General features: G+C 39.7%; 2 protein-coding genes across 2 annotated transcripts in view; both read right to left on the reverse strand.

Annotated features, from left to right (window-relative positions):
* LOC103903456 (caspase-8) overlaps window positions 1-2,989 on the reverse strand; it is an 11,896-nt gene extending 8,907 nt beyond the window's left edge. Inside the window, exon 1 of the mRNA XM_009284657.2 lies at window positions 1,113-2,989. The gene's annotated coding sequence lies outside the window, so the exon portion shown is untranslated. The remainder of the gene's footprint in view (window positions 1-1,112) is intronic.
* A 311-nt stretch (window positions 2,990-3,300) lies between these two features.
* LOC103903457 (caspase-10) lies at window positions 3,301-15,495 on the reverse strand. Its single transcript, XM_009284658.2, has 10 exons — window positions 15,397-15,495; window positions 12,638-12,977; window positions 12,395-12,494; window positions 11,675-11,810; window positions 10,790-10,878; window positions 9,463-9,499; window positions 8,193-8,281; window positions 6,774-6,885; window positions 5,557-6,061; window positions 3,301-5,028 (listed from the first exon to the last, which is right to left on the reverse strand). Exons 2-10 carry the CDS (start codon window positions 12,949-12,951, stop codon window positions 4,866-4,868), a joined length of 1,545 nt encoding a protein of 514 aa, XP_009282933.1. The 5' UTR covers window positions 12,952-12,977; window positions 15,397-15,495; the 3' UTR covers window positions 3,301-4,865.
* Window positions 15,496-15,501: the final 6 nt, after the last annotated feature.

Consider the following 15,501-nt stretch of genomic DNA (forward strand, 5'->3'; position numbering starts at 1 on the left):
TAACTGAAACAGTACTACTTTAAATTTAAAAAAAAAAAAAAAAAAATTAGCAGACAATTGTATTCCCCTCTCCTCCAAGGACCACTCTACAGCAAAGCAGCTTTTTGTGGCATACCCTTGGTCAGCATTCTGTTAGTTAGCAAGAGTGAACATACAACTGAATCTTAAACCTTTGTCTATCAAAAAACCTGATAAAACAGCAAAACATGCATTGTGATGCAGCATATATATATACACACACGATCCATGCTCTGCCCCCAAACACCGTTTTCTTTAAATCCATTCAAACTGAACTTTTAAACAGACTAGAATCCATACCATTCAGCCCGTGTCACCACAAAACCACTAGTATCTGAATGAATCACACATGCTTAACCTCACGATTCAATGATCTCAGATCTGACTGTATATTTTTATATCCACACAGGAAAGAGAAGAATAATTTATTGGTAGCTAGTTATGAAGTTATCTTCTTTCTCACATAAATCATGCCTTTTGTTTAAGATACAAAGCATGTGCTTATAAAAGTAAATCTTTCTGGTAAAGGAAATTTTCATTTTTATTTCTCAAAGGCTGTAAATTTAAAACCCACAAAATTATTGCAATTAGAACAGAGGTGCCACCTACACACTATATTTAAGCCTGTCTGTAAATACAGGGAGCACACTAAAACAATGTTTAACTGCTTCTGTCTTTTTCTCCCACTTTACTAAATTAAAGACACAACTGATACAAGCAGCAAATGGAATAATAATTAAGTTAATTAATTAATAATTGAGTAAATATTTTTTTTTTTTTTAACATCACTTACATGGGAGGACAGGCTGGAGGACTGCTGGAACAACTCTGAAAAAAGTGAGACAGCCGTGGTCTCTAAAGTTCCAGGAAGTTCCAGGAAAAGTACTGCCTTTTGTACTATGGTCTACATTGTCACATGACTTACAAAAAGTGTATTATAATGAAGTAATAAGCTGTGGTCACAATGCAGCAGATCCCTACTCCACCTATCATGGTTCCAGTTTCAGAAAATTTAAATTACAGTGCTTGTGAGAAAAATTGGTAAACAAGCCACAAAAGTAACCAGGTTTTGCTTTTGTTTTAAGGGGACTCACCAAGCAGCATAGCCAGGACTTTCTAGCATACAGCACAGCTCAGTATATTTGCTCCCACACATAAATCCTAATTAAAAGACAGTGAAGGAAGGGTGAATCAATTATATCTTCCCATTTAAAAATACCTCAGTCCCACTGTCCTGCTGTGTCACCAGATTCTCCACGACTTACCTCCTTTCTCTGAAGTCCATTTCCAACTCACTCGAGCCTATTTTTAACATGCACTTTGATGGAAGATTTTTTCCTAACTTAAGTCAACTATCAGCACCGAATTCAGTAGCAGTATTCAGTGAATACAAGGAACTGAAAGGCTAAACATTCCTTTCAAATTATTTATGTAATGTATTTCCCCATTTACAAGAGAATTTAAGCAATAATTAACTTTTGGCATTTTCACCCTCTTTGAAGTATAGAACTCTGCCTTCAACAGTAAGGTTCCCAGTATGGTCTGCTGGTCACCAGTATCTTCTTTGCAGCAGGAAATATATGATCAGCAATCAGTACAGCTGCCAGACTCTCTGAAGCTTGTGAAGTCAGCATTATGAAGACAGACAGTTAGGAGAGCCGAAATTTGTTAAAAATTTTGCAATTAAAACAATCATTCAATTTCAACCTATCTACCCTTATAAACTCAAAATGGCAACATACCCTTCGATAGAATGAGGCATACAAATTCCTTCCAAAAGGCACACACTAGTAACAGTTCAGAAAATGCCTGACTTATATCACTGGCACGAGTTGTCCTTTTATCCAAAGGCTGGGAGCAGCACAGAGGGACACCACAAGCACTATCCGATCTTCAGGTCCAAAATGGTTCTGTCTCCGTGCCATCCCATGCCTCAGCGTCTCTCTCCCTGCATCAGTTCCCCTATGTCTTAACTGAATAAAGACTCCAGTTGCAGTTTGAAAGAGGAAGTATGCCGTGATCAGCACTGTGTGAAAAATATTTGCGGACGAGACCAAGCCCAGGTTGGCTCTTTCCAGATAGAGGCTTCTCCCATCATGCAGCAGTTTCAAGGATCAACCCTCCTGGCACTGTTCTTCCTCTTTGTCTTCACTGTTTCACTTCTTATTTCTTTCTCTCTCGCCCTTCCAAAAAATGTTCCTGTGTTTTTGTTAACTTACAGTCTCTCCAATTTCCCTAGCTCCCCTGCATCCTGGTTTTGTCCCTCCAGCTTCCTCTAGAACTGTCTCAGTGACCCAACCTATTCCTTGTACAGCAGCCTGCCAGAAATTAATCTCTCCCAGAAAGGCTGGTCTTGAGGAAGCGAAAATGCTGTGGCTACTGACTACTCAGCAACTGTAGTGACTGTGGCCTCTACTGGCACAAGGCAGGATACACAGATCCTGCACAAAACCTGACAGTCAGGAGGGACGGGATAACAGAGACTCGTGGGTGTTACAAATCCCACTTTAAGATCATGATCTTCCCAAGATACCAACTTTCCCAACAGAAAGACTCTTTTTACACTAGTTCCACTTAAATCTGTCTAAACAAGGGTTGCACAAGTCACAACCCTTCTTTAAGGTGGAGAGCATGCACATGTGCATATGCTTCTGTATGCCATCAGTAAGCCTCAACAGAAACCAACCACATTTTGTTTGTTTGAGGCCGATTTCTTTCTGGCACAGCTCTGTATTACTAGAGTTACACTGAAGGTGTACAGTGTAGACAGCAAGAAGTGAGTGATGAATATCTAAGTTGTATAAAAACCACCCACTCTCCCCCAAGACTTTCAAACTCTCTTACAATATACTGCAGGAAATCACGCAGAAACATCCAACAACCTTGCTGAATGGCAGCTGCGGTTATAGTGCTAAGCCTACCCTGCCTTTGGGCTTGTGCTGACAAGAGTACCACTACAGTGTGCAGCCATATAAACACAACCCTCAACACACACAAGCAAAATATTCACACTGAATAGTATAAATCGTGCTAGTGTAAACTGTGTTTGAACAAACTTTATTACGAGTGAGGGAGACTTTACCAGTCTTTTATACTTCCCAAGCGTGGATCCCTCCCCCAGGGAACTCAAGGCAGAAGTCAGCTTAGACTCTTCTGACTGCCTTTACCTACCTATGATTTAACTGGAGATTACCGAGGCAGAAGTCTCTACAGAGAAAGCAAGGTAACATGATGATGTTCTCTGTCTACCAAACTTAAAAATGAAAACAAGATCCCGCAAAACAAGGTCAAAATTGTTGTGTTTACCCCGTACTGATAAAAATTCAATTGTTACCTAAACATACAAAACAAGAGTGTACCAAGTCTGAACAGTAATTGCAAGCCAGAAACTTCATGATGCTATTACAATGTTATATATTCTACTAACAGACAAAATGTTTTCTATCTGTGGCACAAATGTGACTTCAAGTGTGGCAGCCGTACTAACTCAGAAGATTCAAAATGCGATGGGTCACACAACTATCAATTCATCATGATAAAAGGTTTTGGCAAACTGGCTGCATTTCAATGCTCTGTATGATGCAAAACTCCCTTCCTAAAAATCCTGGATAGTGCAGGCTAAAAATTGCATCCAACAGCACTAGACAGTACTCTTTCAAATCTTCACCCTAACTTATGGCTAGTAATCATATATAACAATCAGTGTTTTGCTGAAATAAACTGAGTTTCACTTCAGCTGAAACCCTGAGGCAGTTAAAACCCCACTGATTCATGCAGCCCAACAAAGTGCAGGGGCCAGTCAGAAACAAGGATAAGTCTTACCCCAGTACATAATTTTTATCTCACCAAGCTCTTAAAAAGAAGTAAGAATTTAATGCAGTAACAAACAGGAAGGACACAGACATACATAGTAAATGCTCATAACAAAACAACATGACGTTATTCCAGTTAACTCGCAAAATGCTCTGTTAGAAGCTTAATCAAAAAGAAGCCTTGTTTCTCATATGGCTGCATTTTAGATCTTAAAGCAAGAAATGATAATCAGAAAATTTAATGCTTAAAGTTGATCAATCTGATACACCTATACAGATACACTGCTGAATGCAGTATTTCATAGCGTGCAAATCTTCTACCCTAACTTTTCTTCCCAGAAGTGATGAGGAAATGACAGTTCACAGGATTTCACAGAGGGAATACTACACAGCGTTTTGGCTTTACTCAGTTTTGGAAAGATCTCATTGTACATGAGGTTTATGTTAGCCATTAGATGATATCAGTGTGCATTGTGGAACAAATTACTGATTTCAATAGTTAACTGGTTCTCCGTTAAGTTAAACATAATTTAAATTAGAGATGGAAGAAATCCTCTTCCACTTACTACTTAAGCTTTCTCCACTTCATTCCCGCCTTTGTCTTTCTCTATGAACATAGCTAGTGGATTTAGAGGCAGGATTTAGAATTGTCAGCCTGCAAAATAAAACATGTTGAGCCTAAACCAGACCATTAACAATCCTGGTTTAGATATGGAAGGCTACATGCAACCCTTATGCTGTCAGAAAAGCACTTTTGTATCTACAGCTTGTGCAGGTACAAAAACATTTAACGTGATAGAAGCATGCTTCTCCCAACCCCAATAACTCTGAATATAGAGATGATGTAAATAGCTGGCACATGGATTGTTTTAATCATGTCTCCTCCAGTTTCACAGTTTGTTTGGCAAAAAATCTATGAGGCCTTGCCTTGAAGCTAACACTTCCTCAGGCTTCTGGATAACTGCCTTAAAACAGGCAGTGTGGTGAACTGCATTTAAATGAGATGCGCTGATAAAAGGATGTATTTTAAAAGCCTCAATGTTGCTGTGAAGGAGGAGGGTCTCTAGGTATTGGGAATATAAATTTTCTTCTTAAGGTATATGCTGGTTGGGGCATCTGCTTCTTTGTCCCCAAGCGGTCAACACGTCTGCCCACATCTTCATTAACTTCTGTAAGAATCGACAAAATATCTTCACCCCTACAGCCAGAAGGAGAGGAAAAATAAAAAAAAAATTACTTATTAATGAGCAGATGGCACTCCATTTAACACCTCCCAGATCACATAGAAGATACAGTATAAACATTTTAAACACAAAAAACAAAACACATCCTTTTCTCCAAATTTCTCCTCTTTTGTTCTCATTTGAGTCATATTAAAAACAAAAGACCTTTTCTTACTGTGTCTTGCTTGATTCAACCAGTAAAGAAAAATAATGGAATAAAATATTTTTACCTAAATCCACTCAAGAAACAGATGGCTCTGCCTTAAATAAGATGGGCGGTTTTGAGGTTTTTTTATAATAAACTTTACATTCTCCAGATTATCTCTATGGTACTAGCAGTGTTAATGTAAATTTATCAGTGGCAAGCAAACAAATCCATCAGTTTAACTAATTTTGTCCACCTCGGAACATGGGTTAGTGTTCCTATATGAATTTGCCTTTGGAGAAAAAAAAAGGGGAAGTTCCTCCCACTTTTTCATGGAAGAACTAAGCAACGTATTTACCTTGGTACCAACAACTGTAGCTTGCTGCACAGAGCCTGAATATACCAAGTACCCTGTTGAACGTGCCGGAAGGAGACATATCCATCAATTGTGGCCATGCCTAGGAGGAAATCAGCCTCTTCAGGAATACTTTCAGAAGGAGAAATGCTCTGTTGCACGGAAGACAAGTCAGGAATTTGTGCATCAGCTTCAACATAGACAGGACACTGTATCTCTTTACCCTGGCATGCTTGGATAAAGAAGAGTTTGGGTTTTTCAGCCAGCTGCGGACATTGTTTGGCAGTGAAGTGGGACATGATCATGCGGATTGATACAAGTTCCTCATCTTTCCCATAGATCGCCCCTGACTCTCCATGAGATAGAATACAACATATAAAACAGTCGCTGTCTTTGTGATGTTGCAAATGCTGCCAAGTTCGCATGAGATCTTTAATCTCCTGAGATGTCAGATCTGTGTAAGTCCTCACATCCAGACCAAGCCATGTGAATACTCGCTTCAGTTCCCCTGTAATTATAAGAAAAATAAAAGGAAAAATTGAGGCAGAAGAGAACCATTTTATGAAGTCACAATGCAAGCTAATCTGAACAAACAAAGACCTTACACCCTGACACTTCTGCAAATTCATCCTTATACTAGTACCAACTAAAGTTAACCTGAATTTTTCTAGACAAGTTTCAGAAAATACAATGTATAATGACACACTAAGTGAGCTCACAAATGACACCTGAAAATATGAGTAACCCCCCCCCAGTTTCAGATTAGATCTTTCAAAACCTTCCTCACATCATTATTTTCCAGTTGCAGTTTTGACTATAAGAGTTTCATACACAAGAGATAAATAGAATGAACAGAATAAAATAAGAAGTATGCACAGAGTTGCTTGATTATAGAATTTTGCATTATATTATGTAGAATGATGGTTTAGTTTAGTTTTAGTTCTTTATTATAGCTATAGATGAAGGCTAAGTAAAAAGAGATTCTTAAAATGATTCAAGAATGATCCAACTGCATCAGAAACTCAGTGGTTACTTATCCTTTAACCCTTCCTCCCCTAGGATACACAAATGACATAATTTAACACATACAAACATTTTACTCTTTAAGAATATTAACTAACTAAAATACAGACAATGAAATATAGAGCAATACTAGACAATCAACTCAGATGGGGAAACAGAGAGACTAACCCTCCAAAAATCTCACTTCAGTAACTTACCAGCATCTTTGCAAGAACCCTTCCTCTCCTGAAGAGACCTATCGAAGTTAACATTATTAATAACAAGACAAAATCCTCTGTGTGGTCCATCCATTTTGTAGCTTGTCATCTTCTGTAGAAAGGAGAAGAAAAAAGCTTACAGCCTCAATGAATTTATTCAGCTCACTCGTATTTCCTTAACATGTCTCAAAATTGGCATCCAAAAATTACAGGCACCTAAGACTGTGGGTTACTTTTGAAAAGCTGGAACTCAATAGTGTCTCCTTGTGTGAAAAGACATGGGTGAAGCCTCAAGCACACTCTGTCACCATACTATCAAACTGCAGAGGAAAGGTTTAGCAGCTGGGTTGGTCATCTGTATGCAAAAGGAAGGATTCAGCAGCCAAACTCTGCAATCTGAATTGGTGATAGGGATAGAAGTCCCCAACTGTTTCCAATGTCATGACAATATTTTAACTTCAGATGGCAGAGGGTTCACAGTGAAACTATAGGATGTTAGACATTCGAGTTGGTTTTTTTCGAGAGTAGTGATGAATACCTGGAGCAAGTGGTTCATACTGATCCACTGGAAAGGGATGCAAGCAGAACAGACATCTCAGAAGTGCATAAACCTGCCACACTACCAGTTTTGCTAAGACTTGAAAGTTACCTCCCACTCTTAAGAAAGAATGTTTTAATGAAAAGTGATGAAAAAGTATGTTATAGCACAGAACTTCAAGAAATGAAACAGCTATAAACAAATGCAGCAACTTGCTCCCTCAATATCCATTTCCTTTTTTATCCAGAAGGAAAAAGCCAGAGGGAGAATTCTGTGGTTACACTGCTGTACAAGGTTAAAGAGTGCACATAAGGCTTCTAAGAAGGGATCTCACAAAAGGGATCTTTTCTCCTGTACCAAGACCTCTGGTTTATTGAGGAAGATCATTACATGCCTGCAATAGCTTACTAAAAACTCTTGCCTTCTTTTATCCTTCTCACAAGGTCTTTGCATGCTACTCCTTATTGCTTTTAATTTCAAGATGCCCTGAAGCTTTTTCTAAGCCAGATCTAGAAAGAGAGAACTGTGAAGCTATGTTTGTCTCCATGTTTTGCACATTCTGCTGCCATCTCCAAAACACACAACTTAAGAAAATGCCAAATGTTTTGCCTGTAGCAGGAAGATAAGCAGATGCACTGACATGTGGGTAACATCAAAGGTATTATGCCTATTTGCCTCCACCATATCTTTCAATATTGGTAAGCTTCCAGCCTCCAAGGTTAGAATATTCTCTGAAATGTTCCAGTTGATCAGACAACTCAAAAAACTTCGTGAGACACACAGACATCTCACATGTCCTTGCATGATAAATGTCATTACAGGGATGAAGACCTCACACACGCAGGTATTCAACAGGAAGGATTTAAGAGATTGTCTCAAACCTTAGACTCATTTGCTACATTGCTGAATTCTCCAGGCAGCTGCAGGTTCATTTCAGAGAAGCCTTGTGTAAGATTAGCTGCTTTGTTATCTAAGAAAAAAAACCAAACATGGATATTTATGAAGAGAAATCCAATATTGATGGATGTAGCAAAAAGAAGTTTAGCTACAATACAGCACTTTTTGTATCTGAAATACTGTTTCATCGAAAGGAGTAATTCCTCCGTATGAGATAGCATCGTCATGTTCAAAGGATCTATTCTCAACATGTCTCCAGTTATTTTTATTATATATATTTTTGTGACAAAGGCAAGGTTTCCATTTCTATTGGTATTGTGGAACAAAGATATCCATGCTACAAGGACAGATTCTACCTGAGACATTCAAATGAATTTTTCATTTGGTAATCAGCTTAGAAATAAATTGTATTGTAAGAAGGATCTGCAAAGTTACTACTGAAGCTCCCATTACCGATTTTTTTTTTGTTGTTCCTGATCACTGATAATAACACTCAGACCAACTTTCAGAGCAAGGCTGCACTGACAGCGCTTGAAAGTGGAAAAGAGCTGACAGATGTTGTACTGCTATACTTTGCAACTGGTCAATTTGACGTGGAGTCACAAAGATGAATGCAAACTACCCACTGTTATTTGTACAGAATCTTTTCAGAGATCTGATCCAAAATGTACCTTCATTTATTGCTGCTTTATTTACTTCTCCTTCTGAATGCCCTAAAATGCTTGTCTCCTTTTGTATAAATCATACACTATTTAATGCATTCAAAACATCCATCCCTACCACGCAACACTCCCAGGCTCTTCAACATTACAATCTATACAGCAAAAGAAGTCAGAGGTAAAATCCTGCACCCAAAAAATTAAAATATCAGTTTTATAAACAGTCATAGTGTCCCATTCTCTTGTCCTCCCAGGGATATTTAAACAGAAAACTTGTTTTTCGTTTTCAGGAAAGAAATCATCTTTTTGCTTCTAATTAGACCAGCCCTTATTTCACTTCCCAGAAAGCACATTAGTTAGTTTCTAGTAAACGACTGACAAAGTACACAGGATTTGCCAATTTTCTCTTGCCTCTTATATAAGAACAGAAATCCTTCAAATCTATTTGTGCAGAAAGCAAAAGACCCTTACAAGATGACAGCAAGGTAAGTGTGTTGCATTAAACCAAATGCTAGAAATTTCCCAGAGAAAGTAAAGGAATGCAACATTAAACATAAAGGTAATAAAAACCAAACGTATTTTCAGAAAATCTTACCATTGATATAAGAACTGACAGATTTGATTGAGGTCTCCTGTTTTTTGAGTGGGGGGAATACCATGTTAAAAATCATTATTATATACAGTAAGTTTTCATAGTGATTTTAGCAAAATAGGCTTAATACAAAGCTCTTTAAGTAGTGAGTAGGAAAAATACTGAATTTGTAAGAGCAGCAAAGCATTTAATGATGAAATTACAAAAGACTTCTGCACTTACAGCAAATCTCACAGAGCTGGAAACAACTATATTTTCTCTTAAGGATAAAGGGAAAGAGCAAAGAATTTTCTTTCCCTTCCAAATTATCCTCTCACTATAGGTGTAGGCAGTCACTATAAACAAAATAAAGGTCCAGACATAGTCCCATATCAATTCTCTTGGGTAGTCAATTATTTGAGTATAAATCGTTATCACTAGTGATTCTAGTCCTGCCTAAGAGACATCTTCTGGCAGTGTCAATGGTTTATTATACAGCACGGAAAAAGTGTATAACCTCTCATAATTTTAAAGAAAAATCAAACATGATCATCAGGATTATGGAAACAGTCTCTCAGTCTTTTTTTAAAAATTCTTTTAAATCTATGTTTTCTTAATAAAACTACATTTATTTTCTTACTGTGCCATGCATGAAGGCTTCCCCAAACCCTCTGCACATGAAGAGCAAATATAGCTCAAAGCAGCAGTAATGCAAACCCGTCTGATACTAAATAGTTAATTTTCCTCAGCTCTTGTCTACTAGAACTTCACTTCTGGGAAGTATCCTTAGAAAGATCACTGGTTTTCCTCATTCAAACTCCCTCCCTTCCTCTCCTCTTCCCCAAAAAAGAGATCAGTTATAGCCCTGAGAAGTTTCCCAATCTGATTCATCATGCAGCTGCAGGAGGGGATTAACTGATCAAGGACTGGTTTATTGAGAAAATGGGACCACTTCCTTTAGCAGCAGCAGTTTGAACCGATCGTCAAAGTACGATGTTAGCCTTTAGAGATAGTTTGGTGTTGATCAGCTGAAACTTTAAAAATCAGCACCGACTGACCCATTCTCTAGAAGGCACCTGTCTAGCTTTTTCTCTCACTCATCTCTCTTCCTAACATTAATTTTTCCCCAATTGCACATGACCAATAGTATTATTTTTGACTTCCACTATTTGATACTATATACAGCTGTATTTCTTACATGCTGAACAAATATGCTTGTTCCCTTCCTAAACCAAGTAAGAAGATTTAGCAAAAAATCTCACAGCCAGTACAGTTTCAAAATAAAGGCAAGAAAAAAAACCAACCCCCCAAACCACTAAAACCCAAGTTGGCAGTATGTACTCCAGTGTACCTGTGGGGAAGTGAATACTCTGATGTCTCCAGTGTGAGACAGTGAAGATTCCTTGACTGGCAGAGTGTTCTCTTGCTGAGGTAGAGACACTAAGAGCAGAAAGAGACAAAATGAGAGAAGCCAAGTGCCTTTTAGTTAAACCAGTATGAATCTACACATTAGGCAAATGCGGATCTATACTTACTGAAAGATATATTAAAATAGAAAGCAACTTCGAAAGACACTCAGAAAGCATGGGGGAATGGAACTCATGAAACGCTGAGTGCCCTTGCATCTACTGGGGAGATGTAGTTTTGTACTTCCCAGAATTTGTTTCCCAGTGCTTAATAAAGGGAAACAGAACTTTTTCCCCAGTATGCTTATAGTCACTCCACAGAACGTTAAAGGAAGGAATATTACAAACTGCAGTATAATCTGATAACGCGAATCACACATCTAATAATAAAGCCTACCACGTATCAGACACACATGCACACACAGTTTGCCTCGCCAGCTTATTAGCAGGCAACTGTCTGGCTGTAGTGTACTACATTCATATATCACAAAGTGCCTTTTACAGGACAGTCATCATCATCTCAATACTATTCATAGGGAAATGGAGAAGTGCGACATAACTATAAACAGATTTTCAGTTTCCCAGCCTGTTCTGTATGTGCTGGACTGCTCTGTGTGGCCTCAGATATGCCAGCATGTCCCTACTGGAATTCAGCTAGGAAGTAATGCAAACTCGGGACTGTTATGCCAAATTTGTGTGTGAAGATGAGCGATCCCACTCTAGCTCCTGTTCCAGCAATGCACACATAGGACCTCGAGGTTCAGTTGCCCAGACCCTTCTAGTGCTTCCTGCATTTTAGCAAACCTACTTCCTGACTCCGAATTTCTCACCTTTTGCCCTTGTGTAGCAGTTTATTGTTTCCAGGAGATCAGGTGAAACATTCATACAGACTTCTTCCAGCATCTGTACATTGTTTTCACTTAAAAGGCCCTGTTTTTCCAATAAAATCAGCAATTCCAGAGCAGACTGACAGCCAAAAGGAGAGAGTAAAATATAGTTATTGTTCCTTAGAACTCAAAACCTGCCTCAGCCCTGTCTGCCTCAAACAATCACATTATTATCTGCTTTGCTTCCTACCAACAAGGTCCAAACAGTCAATTTTACATCACTGTGGCAGGTGGAAACGTTGCTCCCTGGAAAGCTACTGGTTGCATTATTATTTGGTATGGTCTTGTTTAAACAGATTCACCCAAATCATAATAATGACTCTTGGCTTCGAGAAGGCTTTACTGCTGTGAAATGGTACCAATGGCATATGGACATGAATCTCCTTTGCACACAGCTCAAGCAGGGCAAAGATTTGATCTGTCACCCTTTTATGATCTAATGCAAGACTGTGGACTGTCAGTGGTTGACCTTGGCACAAAGCAGCAAATTCCACACTTACCTGTCAACAGCTTCCTCCTTGCTAACCCTATAAATACTGACCAGCCTAGTTGCAGATTATGCCCTATTCTGCCAAATACTTTTCTCTTCACGCTTTTCCTCCTATTTCCCGCCCTCCTTCTTCCCTTCCTGCCATATATACATTTGGCGCTCTCCTCACATACAAGAGTCATCCGTCGCTTTGGAAGACAGTTTTGCAGGAGGAATATGATATCCTTCAACATCTCATTGGTAATGTTCTCTGACAATTCATACAGCATCTGCCTGTAACAGAGATCCAGTGAGATAAAAGCAGAACAGAAGATGGTGTAGAAACTAAAAGCAATCCGAGAATTTAAAAATGGAAAGGGAAACAGTATGGCACAGATGGCAGTAATAGAGAGAACAGAAACCCACTGCAAGCTTACCTGTACGGAGACACTCTTCCCTTCTCATGCAGACATCTTTGCACTTTCTCCTTGGTATAACCAAATTTCTTGAGCAAGGAGTGACATTTAATTCTGTATAAGAGTTCAGCTAGTAGGAAAGTATCTTCCTCATTCAGATAGTCTTCAGCCATGAGAAGCTGAAAGATGTCCACTGCTGACTTCACACCTTCTAGTTTTTTGAAGGGGAGCAAGTCAGTACAGAGAAATTTTAAAGCTGCTACATCTTCAGCCACCAGATTTTCGTCAATGAGCAGAAGCTGCTGACGGAACTTCAAGCTGACATCATCCTCCATGTTGCTGGAACCAACAGTCTCTCTGGCTGAAAGTAGAAAGCACTAGTAACACTTGAATCTTCAATACAACAATCCTTGTAATAAGATTTCATCCAATACCTGTTTGGAAGCCCTGAATTCTCTGCAGAAGAGGAGTTCCCTTTTAAATAAATCTGAAACTTACTTCCTTCTCCAAACACAAGACTACAACAAAGACCAGATTTGGCAGAATCTGAACAACCCAGTCTAAATTTAAAGTTAGCCCTGCTCTGAGCAGAAAACTGGGCTAGATAACGTCAAGAGGTCCCTAAGCTCTTCTATTTCTTTCAAACATCTTCAACGTTCAGATCTTTGCTTCTCTCCATTGTAGGTGGGAAGAGTCCCTGCAGTAACTTATTACAGCTCTCAGTGGACAGAGCAGTGGTTCACACATATTGCTTGATCTGCAGTCCAAGGGCTCATTCTTCTCTGGCTGTAGCAGGGAGGTGTTCCTCTGTTACAAGCCTGACACCCAAGCTGAAGCTGGGAATATCCACTCCCAGTCATATCTTGCTACCAGACTGTGTTTCACATTTGGCATAGGAAAACCCCAAAGCCTCCCTTATAAGTAAATGTCAACTAAAATGTAATAGCGCTCAGTCTAAATAGGTTCTGCACAAGCAACTCAATCTTACTGAAGTTTAATAGAGACTAATCACCCTTCCACTACACCAACTTCTTCCATGTAGCCTAGGCAGTTCTTTTCTGCCTGTAGAAGGTTATGTAGGTAAAAAGGTGCTTCAGTGCCTTCTGCCCAAATGGGCAGGTAGGTCTTTAATCTTTTGTTTAGAACAGCTGGAAGCAGCAAAGCTTTCTACATGAGGGAGCACAAGAAAAAAAGCAGGGAAGCAGAGCAGGGACAGAACCTCTGAATCTGAAGCCTTTGAAGCATCTGGGAGGACAGCTCAGCAGATAAACCACAGAGGATATCATAGCATATGGGGACACAGAGAAGAAACTTGCATTTTTGTGTTCAGAGGCAGATAGAAAATATGATCCCCAAGCCCAGATGCCCAGTTAGGAAACGAGGTTTGAGACCCAGGAATCCTGAATCGTGTCCTGTCCTTAAGTCAAAAGTCAGAGCCTGTGCAAAAAAAAAGGTCAGATTGCTTTTTCCTGTACTAAAATTAGTCTCCCATAGCTCAGTAACTGTTCTTCACATTCCTTCTCTCCTCATGTGAAATCCCATGCGTTGTGACACCCTCTTCACTTAAACTGCTGTCAAAAAGGTTCAGATCTCAGCCTGTTATCTACACACAGAAATTGTATCACTTCACAGTAAATCAGACTTTAAATTCATTTAGCTAAAAGCTACTTTAAAACCCTATCTAGATGCTTTAATCAACTAAATTTAGCAGAGTAACTTAGGTTAACTGATTCCTGCCTAAACTAACAAGCCTATATAATCCAGGTTCAAACTGAATTACGACAATTCAGAATTTAGAGCCAATGATTTCAGCTAAATGAGTTAAAAAATCATTGCTTTAGGAGAACAGGAGCAAGTTGTGTACACCAGGTGTACATAGTCATTTCACCAGCAAATCAAACTGAAGCACAAATTCCTTCATCTACCTTTAAAATAGTTTTCAAGTCTGTGTTGCTGCCATTCGTGGAAAGCTTTTTTCACTCCAAACATTTCCTGCTTGAGTTTGGAATACCCTCAAGACTTCTCAATGCACGCTGCATTTACTAGCTGTCTGTAACCTCTGTTTCCCGCTCTGTACTGAGGGCAGGCTGGGCTGGCCCTCTCTTCTAGCACTACAATGAAAGGAAATACTGCCGGCTCACTGCCTGCTCACCCGCTGCTCAGCTTACTGATACGGTGTTTTTAGAACCCCCTACCACTTTATGCATTTTACAGGCCGTTTATAAAACAACATGGTAAAAAACAGAGCACTAAAGCAGAGACAGAAAACGAGCAATCCCTGTTCCAGTAAAACAAGACAATGCTAAACACCCAGCACTAACACACACGGGGCCCAGGACCTACCCGCTCCCCAGGTTTGCCACAGCTCACCCTAACATTTACAGCTAGAGCTAAGAGGACATTAGCAGGCAGAACATCGACACACAGAAAGGTGATAGATCAGTGTCTCTAATTTGTTTTGTGATATATCCTTAGAAAAGGAAAACCACGTAAAACAAGCCATGAGGAGTATCAAATTACTACTTTTTCCTTTAAAGTTTTATTGACTGGGGGCACTGCCAGACTACAAGATTTAAGAACGATGCAAAAACACAGAGCACAGAAGAATGCCGAGGCTCAGCCCACAGCCCTACAAGCAAGTGGAGTTATTCAGCTCCAGCCCCGCGGGCAGCCCGGAGGCAGCTGCACAATACCGGAAGGAAGGAGCGGGATTTAGGCTCCGGACTCGGGAACTGGAGCCTTCCTCCGTTCCCTCTCCAGTTCAGTCCCCCCTTTCTTACCGCTTAGATGAATTCCGACCCTGTCCCCTCTCCCGGCAGCTACTCTGGGGGCGGCGCTCAGCGTTTCACGGTTTATTTCCCGGCCAGCCGCGAGCCGGCGGTGCG

This window comes from Aptenodytes forsteri, unplaced genomic scaffold (genome assembly GCF_000699145.1).
Source record: "Aptenodytes forsteri isolate BGI_AS27 unplaced genomic scaffold, ASM69914v1 Scaffold183, whole genome shotgun sequence".
In the NCBI taxonomy this organism is placed as follows: Eukaryota; Metazoa; Chordata; class Aves; order Sphenisciformes; family Spheniscidae; genus Aptenodytes; species Aptenodytes forsteri.